This window comes from Pelobates fuscus, chromosome 2 (assembly GCF_036172605.1).
Source record: "Pelobates fuscus isolate aPelFus1 chromosome 2, aPelFus1.pri, whole genome shotgun sequence".
Classification (NCBI taxonomy): domain Eukaryota; kingdom Metazoa; phylum Chordata; class Amphibia; order Anura; family Pelobatidae; genus Pelobates; species Pelobates fuscus.
In genome coordinates, this window is record NC_086318.1 from 199,671,613 (window position 1) to 199,688,295 (window position 16,683).

The following is a 16,683-nucleotide window of genomic DNA, read 5'->3' on the forward strand; positions in this document are numbered from 1 at the left end:
GAATTAGGACAATGCCCACTTTATGCAGACTGGGATCAGAAGGTCACAAATGCAATTTGTTTATTGGCTTACCCTGCCTTTGGTTTGTGTTTTGGATTTTATTTATGGCAGGCCTTATTAACCCGAAACAACAGAGAGAAAATGGAATACATTGTATGGGATGGCATGACAATGCTGTCCTTTCAATTTAATCCTTATAAAGAGAAGACATTTTGGGAACAATAGTCACCCATTACAGCCAACTTTCTTACTAAAATGGAGATGATCCTATGTCAAGGAGCAAATAATAGGATGCTTTATATATTGGGACAAGAGAGATAATATCAGTTTTTATTTTGATTCTTCCCCTATCCAACCCGTGTGCTTCTAAAATAGTTAAGGGCTGTGTCTGTGTGACTGTGCCACAGACCTGTCCCTCCCACAGCCCCCTGTCCTCATGGCTTTCTAGCAGTCTGTTTTGATACTGCAAGGCGTGTCTGATCCTCATGTGATGGAGTAAGAGAAAGGGAGGGGGTGCAGTGAGGATAGGAGAGGCTCTCATAAGGAAGGAAAAAAAAAAAAACTGTGTAAGTTAGTTTGCTGAAAGCTGGCTTAAAACCATTTGCATTTTGCAACTTCTCTTGGGAAGGTTGTTTGCTGGAGGTCCTGCATTCCTGGATCACATACTATACAGAGCCTCAGTCATTTTTACATCACACCATTAGTACTGTAATGCCTATAGGTGTGCATTTTAACGTCACACCTATACTGTCAACTCACATAGTTCTAAATTAATAAGTATCCGAGTATTTCCAGTTGATCTGCTTACTGTGGGATTATTCCATCACTGCCCTGCTCACGGGTGAAGAGGGGGAGAGACCGCATCAGTTTATAGAAGAAGACAGGAGCTTACTGGCAGGCAGACAGACAGCATGGGAGCTGGGACCTCCACTGAACAGGTCGCCGACAAGACCAATGAAGAACGTGTGGAGGAACAGAATGAGCAGGGGGGAGAGCAAACACAGCCAGATGGGCAGGAGGTGGAGGTGGTGGACCCAGCAGATGATGCTAAGGTAAGACTCACTCCTATGTCTAGCGAAGAGACAGGTGTATGATGTGATGATTAATATACTCTTTTGCATTATGTCAAGGAAATGCAAAAGCTTTATTATTGTGTAATATTAGTATAATCTGTGGGTAAAATAGATGGGTTAAATCACCTGTGAGCTTATTTAACCCCTTAAGGACATGTGACATGTCAGGATTCCCTTTTATTCCAGAAGTTTGGTCCTTAAGGGGTTAAATAGCCCAGCCCCAGCTCCGTCCCGTTCCATTACTAGTTTTCACTTTGTGTATATCATTATCAGACATTGTAATGACTCCATTGCTACCCTGATATAAAAATAAGCCATAAGCAGCATTGTTAACAAAAATGGGTTATGGTCGCCCTCGTGGTTGAGGGTTTCCTAAAATGTCAAATCAGTGAGTCAGTATGACAAAATATATGAAAGTGTCCCATAAAGTAATACAAGAAGGACTGGAAGGGTTCAGTGGGAGCACCTGTGTAATAAACACATTAATAGAGAGAGAGAGAGAGAGCGTTAACTGTCATAGTGAATACATTCACACATATGGTCAAATAAACCCAATAACTGCTAGGTAGGTGTGTGTATGTTTAATAGATAGAATCATGCATGTGGGACAATGTTTGTTATAGTTTGTTTTACCTCCTCTTATTGCCTCTGGAAAACGTCCTATCAATTCTGAAGTCTGATGGGGGAGTTGGCAGCTTTGATTATGGAAAACCTAGTGAGGTTAAATCAGTTATCTGCATTGTGTACATTCCTCAGATTTCTTTTATTACAGAGAGAAATAGCTATGCAAATTGTGATAGGGGCTGAGAGCTGGGCAGTCAGAGTGTGTGTGTGTGTGTGTAGGGCATACATCGTATACACACTGAGAACTGCGCAATCACCCCAGCTGCAGTCATAAAAACCCTAATTCAATTAGTCTAATCCAGCTAACCCGGGAGCATAAGGAGATGGAAGTCTATTAAAAAGATGAGACAGAGAGGTGGGTTTAGAACGTGGAGCTAATCCTTGAAAACTCGATTTTACTGCTGCATGACAGTGTGTGCTCAGCATGGCCAGCTTGCCGTATGCTCTGCAGCAAGCTTCTGTCTTGTCTGCTCCTTCTGAGATCATTGTGTGCTGCTGCCTAGTCTCAAGGTTACAGCACGTGGGGATCAAGTTATTTGTCTTTTAACTCATATTTGTCACATTCCAAGTGCTGTACTCTCCACAACATGAACAATACTATAGAGGTAGCTTTTAGGGAAGATATCAGTATGAGACACTGCTAATTTTTTTTTTTAAATAAGTATATTTTGTATGCATGTTAATTGCTAGCATGTCTTTTATTTTGCTCTATTACATTAAAACTCTGTTGTATATAAAATGTATTATATTCATCCTTTTTAAGTGATAGAGACTTGTATTCAAAGAGTTAAAGAAAACCCTCACTAGCTGGATCTGTACTTGTTATCCTAAAATCAGTGTTGCAGGTGAAACACACACAAACCGACTGCAACCAAAATATGCTACAGCTGTGCTTTTTATGCACCATTTTTAGGAACGGGGAGAACATAAACTTGCAGATCCCACTGGTAGCAAATCTTTTACTACAACAATAACATAGAAATGAAAGATCGGTTTATTTTGTGTAGTCTGTCTGTTAATGGGAGTGAACAAGGACCGGTGTTCTGTATAGTATTCTGACAGAACACCGGTACCCGGCAGATTCAATGACTGCAGAATGAACAGGTTTCCAAAGGCCTGCAAAGGATGAAAAACTGCTCACTCATCTTCTCTTTGTCCCACACTGCATCCCTTGCTTTCTCTTACCACTCCTTGTCTCTCCACACCCTTTCACAGCCATCCTCTCTCCAGGATACATCACAACCTACAAACGTGACTCTACCACCATAAAGTACTATGAAAGGTTTATTCACACTTTTATATAATGAGGATACAGGCTAATCAGCATGCAGACATGATTTTACAAACTTGTTCCTTCTTGGAATTGCCAGTGAAATCATTTACTCTTGCTAACATGTCTCCTTAGGTATCTAGTACATGTGCCTGGTGGGATTCAGGTATATATTAAAGTGTCTTTTAAAACCGTTTAAAAGATTACACCAAGTTTGCATCACAGAACAATCTTTGCACTGTAACCACTATGTTAAAGGAGCACTATAGGGTCAGGAACACAAACCTATATTTCTGACCCTATAGTGTTAAAACCGCCATCTAACCCACCTTACACCCTCTTGCCTCCCTATAAATAGTAAAATCTTACTTGTATTCAAGTCTGCAGCTGATACCTCTGCCCCTGTTTGCCTGTGAAACTGCCTGCTGACATCATCTGAAGTGGTGGTCTGAGCCAATCACAATGCTTCCCCATAGGATTGGTTGAGACTGTCAAGGAGGCAGACCATGTGGCAGAGCCAGCACAAGTCAAACACAGCCCTGGCCAATCAGTATCTCCTCATAGAGATGAATTGAATCAATGCAGCCCTATGAGGAAAGTTCAGTGTCTGCATGCAGAGTGTGGAGATACTGAATGTTGTGATGCACACTAGGCAAGACTGAGATAGGAAGCAGCTCTAGCAGCCATCTAAGGAGTGGCCAGTGGAGTTATCACTAGGCTGTAATGTAAACACTGCTATTTCTCAGTATTTACAGCAAAACAAAAAGCCTGAAGGTAATGATTCTACTCACCAGAACAAATGCAATAAGCTGTAGTTGTTTTGGTGACTATAATGTCCCTTTAAGCTGTATTGGTTATGGTGCTTAGAGTGTTCATTTAACAAACATCATAGGTGATCTACAATGTTTATTAAATCGTATAATTTCCAAAGAATTAAGAAAAAATTCTTATTTAATAATGTTTCCTCTAAAGGGGGAGCAGGGATTTTTCTTGACTCCATGGGTGGATTTGGTTTTGGACTTTGATGAGCAGAATTATAATAGTTTTCATACAATTTGTTATAGAAACACAGCCTGTTAGGTCAAAAAAGCATCAAGACCAAGGCTTGCGCATATATATAGCTAAATCCTTAATGTAAATTCAAGTGTCAAATGATAACTGGGTCCATAGAAGTGATGCTGTCTATTTAAGCCGTGCTGTCTACTTGAATAACCCATAACCTAACAAAGCATTCCACACCATTCTGGCAAGACACAGTTTAATGTTTCATACCAGTGATAATTTGCAACCATTTATATAAGTTTGACAGTGGAATTATTTGAAGAAAGACATGCATCTCGTGGAATTTGTTATTTTTGTCTGCCTTGTCTTTTCCAATAAGTAACCTCTGTGTTTTAGTGTGCCCTTACAATGTAAGAATAAGGTGTGGCATCATTAATATGGCTTATTCAGTAAATTATTGATCTTGTAAACGTTATTGTAGGCATTGCTTGCAATAAATTCAACCAAAGCAGTTACTAGAGTAATCCGTATAAAAGGATTTAGGGGAGATAGGAGGAGTGAAAATGGGATGAAGGGTGACGGGGGAATAAAATGACCGAATTGGTGGGTGACAATTACAGAACTGCATGAGACAAAGGATGGAACTGAGAATGATTAGCCTTGGAAACAGTCTGGAAGGAGGGTTTATAGGTGAGATTTTAGAATGTAGCAAGACCCCAGTTCTTTGGCCACTGTCAGCAATTTCTGGTCTAGTAAATAATCTGTCAAGTGTGGAAACAAGTGCGCTTCAGCAGGGAAATAAAAAATAGGTTTGTTTTTGTACTGGTCATATACAACACAACATTGTATAGGTCACTTACCTTAAGACTTAATTATTAATTTAAAGGTCATTCTTTATCACTGTTATTATTATTATCTTTAATAGTATTATTGAAGGTTATTTTACGTTGGATGACATTTCTAGTAGATACGAGACAGCACTGCCTGCCAAACAAAGGCATGAAAGGGGAAAAAACAACTGGTCCATTCACCATGTGGGTGTAACTTCCATTCTCAATTGTCCTTATGGATTTGGTTCAAGGCTCTTTATATATTTTTTCTTTACAGAGAATAGCATTTGTCTCTTTCTGGTTCTTTAATGTTTTGCATTTTTTCTGTTTAGAAGATGTGTATGTCTTTCATTGTTATTCATGGTAGGATTAGCAGTCATCACAAAGTTTGTGTAGGTCTTTTGCACCTGCTGTATGTAAAATAAATGCAAAGATTTGTGTCATCTGTAGAGACTATGTGGTGATGATCTGACCCTAACTCTGGCGTTCTTTAAGGGTACCTGTCAATGTATATACAATGTGCTAGTAAAATCAGTAGCTAATGTGTAGATTTCACAAAATACTGCTGTGAAAAATTGCTGCCCCTGCTATTCAGACTATCTGCATAGACTCTATGCTGATGTCTGTAAGCAAGAGAACACACCTTAAGGCTGTTCTCTTGCTTGTAATCACGCATATATTACAAGTGCGTCTTTCCCCCCCTACCAGGCAGTCCTGGCTCGCCCCCCTTACCTTGCATTCAAGCTGGCAACATGACAAGGAAGGGAGAACATCAGCGTCATCACCATGTGTCTGGAATCTTACCAAAGGGGGGTCATGCTGGTGAGGGGTTTGCTGCCCATGAAGGAATGGTGATGGTTGCACTGGATCCATGGAGCAGGGGGTGACTATTGCAAAAAGAAGATATAGAAGGTGGGACAAAAAATAGCTTATTTGGACACTACACAGGCAGAAAAAATAGGTTTTGATAAAGTTAAAGGGTTACTTTAGGCACCAAAACATTTTTTAGCTTTAAGAAGCAGTTTTAATGTATAATATAGAAGCGAAGAGGCTGAGAAAGGTATGACCAGAAATGTCCACCCTATCATCAGTCCCTATACCCCAGGATAGACATGTTCATAATCATGGCTTCAAAAAATTGCCAGTATAGAACATAGATGAAATATGTAAAACAATAAATTTTATTGACCCCTTCAGGGAAGATAGTAAACACACAAAATGAATAATAAAAGTGTATATACATGAAAAAAGTGTGAAAAAAAATATAAAATAGAAATCGTCTGTAGCATGACACACCTTGCTATCACAAAAATGAGTGACACAATCTCAACGGATAGCTGTCAATGTGTATATAATCGTAACAGTTACCCGATATGTATCACTAGAGTAGCAAGTGTAAAGAATGGAGCTTCTGTATAGCCACACACCTTTAAATTGCAGAGATATTATGGCAACATCTTTATGATTGAACTGGCTTTCAGTGTGTATATTGTGAGAGCGTAACGATAACCCTGATTTGTATCACAAAAGTAGCAAAAAAGTAATTGTTCGTACGCAACAGTCACAACTCTCATTCAAGGTACTAATATGAGGTCTAGGTGATTTGCTAGATTGAAGATATGGCAAATCTAACCTACGACCTGATTACTGTAGGAACGGAGCCAAAAAAGGCACACACATTGCTCGTGTGTCAGTAACTGTCTCCGTGCTGGTAAGGAGTATATATCAGTAAAAATCTTGGTGCTAGTAGGGAGTCTGATTGCTGAAATAGCTAGTAACCCCAGTACCACCATTAACAGAAAGTAGTGTGTAGAGGGAAAATCCCTTCCTAGTGAGCATACAGCGATTAAATACCTAGTCTACTTGACAGGCAGATTTCTAGTCTGATCAGATTCTAGACTGAGTGGTCCCTGAAATCATACAGAGTACTAGTCTATTCTGATACTAATGCTTTTCCTTTTCAGATAGATTGCTGCTCTGATCTGATCTAATTCTGGACCGAGTGGTCTTTTCCTTCTCAGATAGATTGCTGCTCTGATCTGATCTAATTCTGGACCGAATGGTCTCTATAATGAACCCAGACTTCTAGTCTATAGTCTAAATACTGGACCGAGTGGTCCCTGTAATAACTCAGACTTCTAGTCTATACGGATAATTAATCAAGTGGTATAGTGAGTAGCGTAGTAGCTCAGACCGGAGTGGTCCCGGTATTAACTCAACGCGCGTTTCGGCGCTGGCGTGGCGCCTTTGTCAAGAGCTTACCGGAGAGGGTGAGCCCGCCACAATTTAAACCTCCAGGCTCCGCCCATGAAAAGCCCGACGTCATAATCGCTGAACGAGCAGCGTGAGTCGGTGGGCGGAGGATGGATGGTTGAGTGGCATGTACATCCATCCGGCAGGGGAATAGCCAGAACGGTTAACCCTATGTTCGCCAAATATCTGGATGGATGCTAAAGAAAGTCCCTGAACAGGGGCATAAGTAATAAATGTCATATTTCGGATGAGACATCGAGCAAGTACTGCAGGGCAATACATAGACATATGGTGGAGATAAACAATATATATAGTTAAAGATAGGAGTGCAGTAAATCAGGTGGATAGGCTACCAAACAATTCATGAATACAATAAGGTGGAAAAGTTGATACATTTACATATTTACAGATGCAGCAAATGAGATTTAGATGGGAGCTTCACCATCAGAATGACCTCAAGGAATCGTATGTTGTAAACTGATCCCCAAATTGATGGAATCAGCTAGTGAACACAAAATAATAGATATATTGACCTAGAGTGTAGATCATTAAATAGAGTATTCAGATGCTGGTTGTATGAATCGATCACATGGTCGATATAGTGAATGAGCTCCCATCTAACCCCCTGCAAACCCAGGGGGGTATTTTGATGTATTAAATGAATGGTGCAAATGAGAATCCTTCGTTTAGACCCTTGGGTTGTAAAGTTTTGAGCCTATATATCCAGAAACTCTCACGTTGCCTGAGAAATTTGTCATAGTCTCCTCTCCTTCTGTCACGTTTAACCAATTCAAGGCCACAAAAGCGCAGGCCCTGTGATTTGCCTGAGTGACGTTCCTTCAAGTGACGAGCAATGGGTGTTTCAATCGTTAGTTTGGGTGATCTAACGTGTTCCTTAATCCTCTCTTTGAAGGGACGGAACGTCTTGCCCACGTATTTGTAGTCACACTCGCACGTGAGTAGATATACCAAACCTGAGGTATTACAATTGAAAAAGGATGTAATGTTGAAGGTCTGTTTGTTGTCACTATCTGACACTTTTTTAGAATCCCGTTTAATATATTTGCAGGCGACACATCGCCCGCATTGGAAAGTGCCAGTGATGGATCTGTGAAGCCATGTTTTGATCCCCAGTTGTATAGGCTGGAAGTGACTGGGAACTAACAAATCTCTTAGGTTTTTGCCTCTACGTGCCGTAATGTCTACTCTTGGGCCCAGAATCTTTTTGAGATGGATATCCCCTGTTAGGAGTGGCCAAAATTTTTGGATTCCGCTTTTTACTCTGTCCCAGCCTGCGTCATAGGTTGCAATCATGCGGGGACGGGAGATAGTGGGAGGTACAGGTTCCTTTGCACTTAAAAGGGTCTCTCTTTCTGACTCCAAAGCTCGCCTAAAGGCTCTTTTTAGGCACCGGTTAGGGTAACCCTTGGCCTTAAACTGTACTCTCAGGATGTCAGCTTGAGTTTTGAACTCCTGCAAAGTGCTGCAATTCCTGCGTGCCCTAAGATATTGGCCTATAGGGATTCCTTGCTTAAGGGGTTTAGGGTGGAAGCTATCCCAGTTGAGGAGGCTGTTAGAGGCAGTCGGTTTTTTGTAAAGGGTAGTTTGGATCACCTGGTTGTCGACCGAGACAGTCAGGTCCAGAAAATTGAGGGTTTTCCCACCGAATTCAGAAGTAAATCTGAGATTGTGGTCATTGTCATTCAGGAGAGTTACAAATCGGTTAAATTCATTATCCGTACCTTTCCAGACTATTAAAATGTCATCTATATACCTGGCCCAAAGGTGTATTAGGGGGGTAAAGGATGAGAATTTGGTTGATCTGATAACTACTTCTTCCCACCATCCCAGGTGTAGGTTTGCGTAAGATGGGGCACAAGCTGTCCCCATCGCAGTGCCCCGCACCTGGTGGTAGAATTTATTGTTGAATAGAAAGTAGTTATGGGTAAGGACGAATTTAAGTAACTCCAAAATGAACTTTGAGTGTGCAGAGAGGTCGATGCCTCTCTTTTCTAAGTAGTATTGGACGTGCTGTAAGCCCCCTTCATGGGGTATGGAGGAATAGAGAGCCTCTACATCCAGGCTACAAAGATTCACAGGTTCATGTAGTGTGAGATTTGAGAGGAGTGCCAAGGTCTGTTTTGTGTCCTGGATAAAGGATGGCAGAGATTCCACAAAAGGGCGTAAAATTTGATCCAGGTAGATGCTACCGTTTTGTGTGAGGCCATCATTGCCAGAGACAATAGGGCGTCCTGGTGGGTCTAGTTTATTCTTATGGATTTTGGGTAGGCAGTAGAACGTCGCTATCCTAGGGTTCTTATTGAGAATAAATTCATATTCTTCCCTGGATAGCAGACCTCTACTGCGACCTTTGTCCAAAATCTGTTTGTATTCCTCCAGGAAGGAGTTTGTAGGATCTGTTGGGAGTATTTGATAGGTTTCCCTATCGTCCAGGATTTTGAGGGCCATTTTGACATAATTGGTTGACTTCATCATTACGATGTTGCCTCCCTTATCTGCCGGTTTTATGATGGTCTCCCTATCGTCTCTGAGTGAGTGTAGGGCTTTCCCCTCCAGTTTTGTCAAATTCATATTGGGATGGAAGTCAAGATCAACATTTTTTATATTTTCAATCTCAAATTTGACTGCTTCCAAGAATACCTCAATATTTCTGTAGCTGCCTATGTGTGGTGTAAACCGACTTTTTGGTTTCAGGTTAGTGAGACTTTTGGTGACAGTGGGGTCATTGTCATCTAGTAAGGATACCAGAGCCATCAGGCCATTATAGTCATCCTCAGAAATGCCCAGGTCTTTGGTTTTTCTTTCAATCTGTAGCTGATGGTATTTGCAGAGAGCCAGTTTCCTGACGAACAAATGTATGTCCTTGATCCATGTAAATTTATTGTATGCTGGAGTAGGTACGAAAGAGAGGCCCTTTTTAAGGACATTCGTTTCATGAGGGGTTAGGATATGATCTGATAAATTGATCACTTGAGTCATATTGCTCAGTACCGTCTTCTCCTTGTAAACCTTCCCCCCCTGCCTCTGTTGCGAGTTTGATATATTTGGCGAGGGGGCTCCTCCCTCTGGTCCAACTCTAAAAAATTCACCCCTTTTTTTATGATGCCTCTAGTGTTGGATGGGTTGGATATATTGGACGTGGATGGGGGGGGCTGTTGTCTAGATTCATTATCAGTATCTGAGGAATCATATTCAGAGGTCATTGTATTGTCTGAGTTCCTTCTAACTCTACGTGAAAATGAACCATAGATATGGCCTGTTTCGTAGTCCCTTAGATCTCTGATAAATTTCTGATGTTTCCTAAGTCTGATTGTCTGTTGAAATTTGTCCAGGTTCTGTTTCAATTTGATCTCCAATTGGTTATATAGGGGATCCGTTTGAAACGTGTGGACCTTATCAATTTCTTGTTCTAGATTTTTATCTGTCTCTTCAAGTTTGATTTTTTCGTGTTTGCATATTATTTGCATGAAAGTCTTGGAACAAGTGCCAGCAGCTGCCTCCCATTCTTTGGTTAGTTCTGTGTTTTCAGCATGGGATGAGGGAATGTTGTTGACTCTGAGGCCTCTTGGTATCATCTCTTTTTTGAGGTAATTGTCAAGGGAAGAAATTTCCCAACTAGCTCGTATTTGCTGTCTATATAGTTTATTGAGTGTATTGAATGATGAATGAATATCTAGCAGATTATCTGTGGTATTCAGTTGTCCACCTGAGAATACATTTTCTGCATCTTTGCACCATACTGAGCTATCTGGCTTATTTGCCAGGAACCCTGTCATTTTGATAAGTGTAAATTCTAAGCTCGAGAATGAAAAAGCAACCAAGGTACTAAAACCTATTAAATAATACAAGAAAGAAGATACAACAACCAGTGAAAGAAAGTAAATGGATACAATCTTGCACTAGAGTTGGTAGGGTTGCAGGGTATCAGGGCATAACCCAGTGAGTATAATATAGAAGCGAAGAGGCTGAGAAAGGTATGACCAGAAATGTCCACCCTATCATCAGTCCCTATACCCCAGGATAGACATGTTCATAATCATGGCTTCAAAAAATTGCCAGTATAGAACATAGATGAAATATGTAAAACAATAAATTTTATTGACCCCTTCAGGGAAGATAGTAAACACACAAAATGAATAATAAAAGTGTATATACATGAAAAAAGTGTGAAAAAAAATATAAAATAGAAATCGTCTGTAGCATGACACACCTTGCTATCACAAAAATGAGTGACACAATCTCAACGGATAGCTGTCAATGTGTATATAATCGTAACAGTTACCCGATATGTATCACTAGAGTAGCAAGTGTAAAGAATGGAGCTTCTGTATAGCCACACACCTTTAAATTGCAGAGATATTATGGCAACATCTTTATGATTGAACTGGCTTTCAGTGTGTATATTGTGAGAGCGTAACGATAACCCTGATTTGTATCACAAAAGTAGCAAAAAAGTAATTGTTCGTACGCAACAGTCACAACTCTCATTCAAGGTACTAATATGAGGTCTAGGTGATTTGCTAGATTGAAGATATGGCAAATCTAACCTACGACCTGATTACTGTAGGAACGGAGCCAAAAAAGGCACACACATTGCTCGTGTGTCAGTAACTGTCTCCGTGCTGGTAAGGAGTATATATCAGTAAAAATCTTGGTGCTAGTAGGGAGTCTGATTGCTGAAATAGCTAGTAACCCCAGTACCACCATTAACAGAAAGTAGTGTGTAGAGGGAAAATCCCTTCCTAGTGAGCATACAGCGATTAAATACCTAGTCTACTTGACAGGCAGATTTCTAGTCTGATCAGATTCTAGACTGAGTGGTCCCTGAAATCATACAGAGTACTAGTCTATTCTGATACTAATGCTTTTCCTTTTCAGATAGATTGCTGCTCTGATCTGATCTAATTCTGGACCGAGTGGTCTTTTCCTTCTCAGATAGATTGCTGCTCTGATCTGATCTAATTCTGGACCGAATGGTCTCTATAATGAACCCAGACTTCTAGTCTATAGTCTAAATACTGGACCGAGTGGTCCCTGTAATAACTCAGACTTCTAGTCTATACGGATAATTAATCAAGTGGTATAGTGAGTAGCGTAGTAGCTCAGACCGGAGTGGTCCCGGTATTAACTCAACGCGCGTTTCGGCGCTGGCGTGGCGCCTTTGTCAAGAGCTTACCGGAGAGGGTGAGCCCGCCACAATTTAAACCTCCAGGCTCCGCCCATGAAAAGCCCGACGTCATAATCGCTGAACGAGCAGCGTGAGTCGGTGGGCGGAGGATGGATGGTTGAGTGGCATGTACATCCATCCGGCAGGGGAATAGCCAGAACGGTTAACCCTATGTTCGCCAAATATCTGGATGGATGCTAAAGAAAGTCCCTGAACAGGGGCATAAGTAATAAATGTCATATTTCGGATGAGACATCGAGCAAGTACTGCAGGGCAATACATAGACATATGGTGGAGATAAACAATATATATAGTTAAAGATAGGAGTGCAGTAAATCAGGTGGATAGGCTACCAAACAATTCATGAATACAATAAGGTATTTAATGATCTACACTCTAGGTCAATATATCTATTATTTTGTGTTCACTAGCTGATTCCATCAATTTGGGGATCAGTTTACAACATACGATTCCTTGAGGTCATTCTGATGGTGAAGCTCCCATCTAAATCTCATTTGCTGCATCTGTAAATATGTAAATGTATCAACTTTTCCACCTTATTGTATTCATGAATTGTTTGGTAGCCTATCCACCTGATTTACTGCACTCCTATCTTTAACTATATATATTGTTTATCTCCACCATATGTCTATGTATTGCCCTGCAGTACTTGCTCGATGTCTCATCCGAAATATGACATTTATTACTTATGCCCCTGTTCAGGGACTTTCTTTAGCATCCATCCAGATATTTGGCGAACATAGGGTTAACCGTTCTGGCTATTCCCCTGCCGGATGGATGTACATGCCACTCAACCATCCATCCTCCGCCCACCGACTCACGCTGCTCGTTCAGCGATTATGACGTCGGGCTTTTCATGGGCGGAGCCTGGAGGTTTAAATTGTGGCGGGCTCACCCTCTCCGGTAAGCTCTTGACAAAGGCGCCACGCCAGCGCCGAAACGCGCGTTGAGTTAATACCGGGACCACTCCGGTCTGAGCTACTACGCTACTCACTATACCACTTGATTAATTATCCGTATAGACTAGAAGTCTGAGTTATTACAGGGACCACTCGGTCCAGTATTTAGACTATAGACTAGAAGTCTGGGTTCATTATAGAGACCATTCGGTCCAGAATTAGATCAGATCAGAGCAGCAATCTATCTGAGAAGGAAAAGACCACTCGGTCCAGAATTAGATCAGATCAGAGCAGCAATCTATCTGAAAAGGAAAAGCATTAGTATCAGAATAGACTAGTACTCTGTATGATTTCAGGGACCACTCAGTCTAGAATCTGATCAGACTAGAAATCTGCCTGTCAAGTAGACTAGGTATTTAATCGCTGTATGCTCACTAGGAAGGGATTTTCCCTCTACACACTACTTTCTGTTAATGGTGGTACTGGGGTTACTAGCTATTTCAGCAATCAGACTCCCTACTAGCACCAAGATTTTTACTGATATATACTCCTTACCAGCACGGAGACAGTTACTGACACACGAGCAATGTGTGTGCCTTTTTTGGCTCCGTTCCTACAGTAATCAGGTCGTAGGTTAGATTTGCCATATCTTCAATCTAGCAAATCACCTAGACCTCATATTAGTACCTTGAATGAGAGTTGTGACTGTTGCGTACGAACAATTACTTTTTTGCTACTTTTGTGATACAAATCAGGGTTATCGTTACGCTCTCACAATATACACACTGAAAGCCAGTTCAATCATAAAGATGTTGCCATAATATCTCTGCAATTTAAAGGTGTGTGGCTATACAGAAGCTCCATTCTTTACACTTGCTACTCTAGTGATACATATCGGGTAACTGTTACGATTATATACACATTGACAGCTATCCGTTGAGATTGTGTCACTCATTTTTGTGATAGCAAGGTGTGTCATGCTACAGACGATTTCTATTTTATATTTTTTTTCACACTTTTTTCATGTATATACACTTTTATTATTCATTTTGTGTGTTTACTATCTTCCCTGAAGGGGTCAATAAAATTTATTGTTTTACATATTTCATCTATGTTCTATACTGGCAATTTTTTGAAGCCATGATTATGAACATGTCTATCCTGGGGTATAGGGACTGATGATAGGGTGGACATTTCTGGTCATACCTTTCTCAGCCTCTTCGCTTCTATATTATACTCACTGGGTTATGCCCTGATACCCTGCAACCCTACCAACTCTAGTGCAAGATTGTATCCATTTACTTTCTTTCACTGGTTGTTGTATCTTCTTTCTTGTATTATTTAATAGGTTTTAGTACCTTGGTTGCTTTTTCATTCTCGAGCTTAGAATTTACACTTATCAAAATGACAGGGTTCCTGGCAAATAAGCCAGATAGCTCAGTATGGTGCAAAGATGCAGAAAATGTATTCTCAGGTGGACAACTGAATACCACAGATAATCTGCTAGATATTCATTCATCATTCAATACACTCAATAAACTATATAGACAGCAAATACGAGCTAGTTGGGAAATTTCTTCCCTTGACAATTACCTCAAAAAAGAGATGATACCAAGAGGCCTCAGAGTCAACAACATTCCCTCATCCCATGCTGAAAACACAGAACTAACCAAAGAATGGGAGGCAGCTGCTGGCACTTGTTCCAAGACTTTCATGCAAATAATATGCAAACACGAAAAAATCAAACTTGAAGAGACAGATAAAAATCTAGAACAAGAAATTGATAAGGTCCACACGTTTCAAACGGATCCCCTATATAACCAATTGGAGATCAAATTGAAACAGAACCTGGACAAATTTCAACAGACAATCAGACTTAGGAAACATCAGAAATTTATCAGAGATCTAAGGGACTACGAAACAGGCCATATCTATGGTTCATTTTCACGTAGAGTTAGAAGGAACTCAGACAATACAATGACCTCTGAATATGATTCCTCAGATACTGATAATGAATCTAGACAACAGCCCCCCCCATCCACGTCCAATATATCCAACCCATCCAACACTAGAGGCATCATAAAAAAAGGGGTGAATTTTTTAGAGTTGGACCAGAGGGAGGAGCCCCCTCGCCAAATATATCAAACTCGCAACAGAGGCAGGGGGGGAAGGTTTACAAGGAGAAGACGGTACTGAGCAATATGACTCAAGTGATCAATTTATCAGATCATATCCTAACCCCTCATGAAACGAATGTCCTTAAAAAGGGCCTCTCTTTCGTACCTACTCCAGCATACAATAAATTTACATGGATCAAGGACATACATTTGTTCGTCAGGAAACTGGCTCTCTGCAAATACCATCAGCTACAGATTGAAAGAAAAACCAAAGACCTGGGCATTTCTGAGGATGACTATAATGGCCTGATGGCTCTGGTATCCTTACTAGATGACAATGACCCCACTGTCACCAAAAGTCTCACTAACCTGAAACCAAAAAGTCGGTTTACACCACACATAGGCAGCTACAGAAATATTGAGGTATTCTTGGAAGCAGTCAAATTTGAGATTGAAAATATAAAAAATGTTGATCTTGACTTCCATCCCAATATGAATTTGACAAAACTGGAGGGGAAAGCCCTACACTCACTCAGAGACGATAGGGAGACCATCATAAAACCGGCAGATAAGGGAGGCAACATCGTAATGATGAAGTCAACCAATTATGTCAAAATGGCCCTCAAAATCCTGGACGATAGGGAAACCTATCAAATACTCCCAACAGATCCTACAAACTCCTTCCTGGAGGAATACAAACAGATTTTGGACAAAGGTCGCAGTAGAGGTCTGCTATCCAGGGAAGAATATGAATTTATTCTCAATAAGAACCCTAGGATAGCGACGTTCTACTGCCTACCCAAAATCCATAAGAATAAACTAGACCCACCAGGACGCCCTATTGTCTCTGGCAATGATGGCCTCACACAAAACGGTAGCATCTACCTGGATCAAATTTTACGCCCTTTTGTGGAATCTCTGCCATCCTTTATCCAGGACACAAAACAGACCTTGGCACTCCTCTCAAATCTCACACTACATGAACCTGTGAATCTTTGTAGCCTGGATGTAGAGGCTCTCTATTCCTCCATACCCCATGAAGGGGGCTTACAGCACGTCCAATACTACTTAGAAAAGAGAGGCATCGACCTCTCTGCACACTCAAAGTTCATTTTGGAGTTACTTAAATTCGTCCTTACCCATAACTACTTTCTATTCAACAATAAATTCTACCACCAGGTGCGGGGCACTGCGATGGGGACAGCTTGTGCCCCATCTTACGCAAACCTACACCTGGGATGGTGGGAAGAAGTAGTTATCAGATCAACCAAATTCTCATCCTTTACCCCCCTAATACACCTTTGGGCCAGGTATATAGATGACATTTTAATAGTCTGGAAAGGTACGGATAATGAATTTAACCGATTTGTAACTCTCCTGAATGACAATGACCACAATCTCAGATT

At 40.8% G+C, this 16,683-nt stretch overlaps 1 protein-coding gene across 1 annotated transcript in view; it reads left to right on the top strand.

Moving 5' to 3' along the window:
- The first annotated feature begins 515 nt into the window (after positions 1–515).
- Positions 516–16,683, top strand: part of AKAP12 (A-kinase anchoring protein 12) — a 165,415-nt gene continuing 149,247 nt past the window's right edge. The window contains exon 1 of the mRNA XM_063443090.1: positions 516–1,052. Within this exon, the coding sequence (XP_063299160.1) occupies positions 912–1,052 (141 nt within the window). The 5' untranslated portion in view covers positions 516–911. The remainder of the gene's footprint in view (positions 1,053–16,683) is intronic.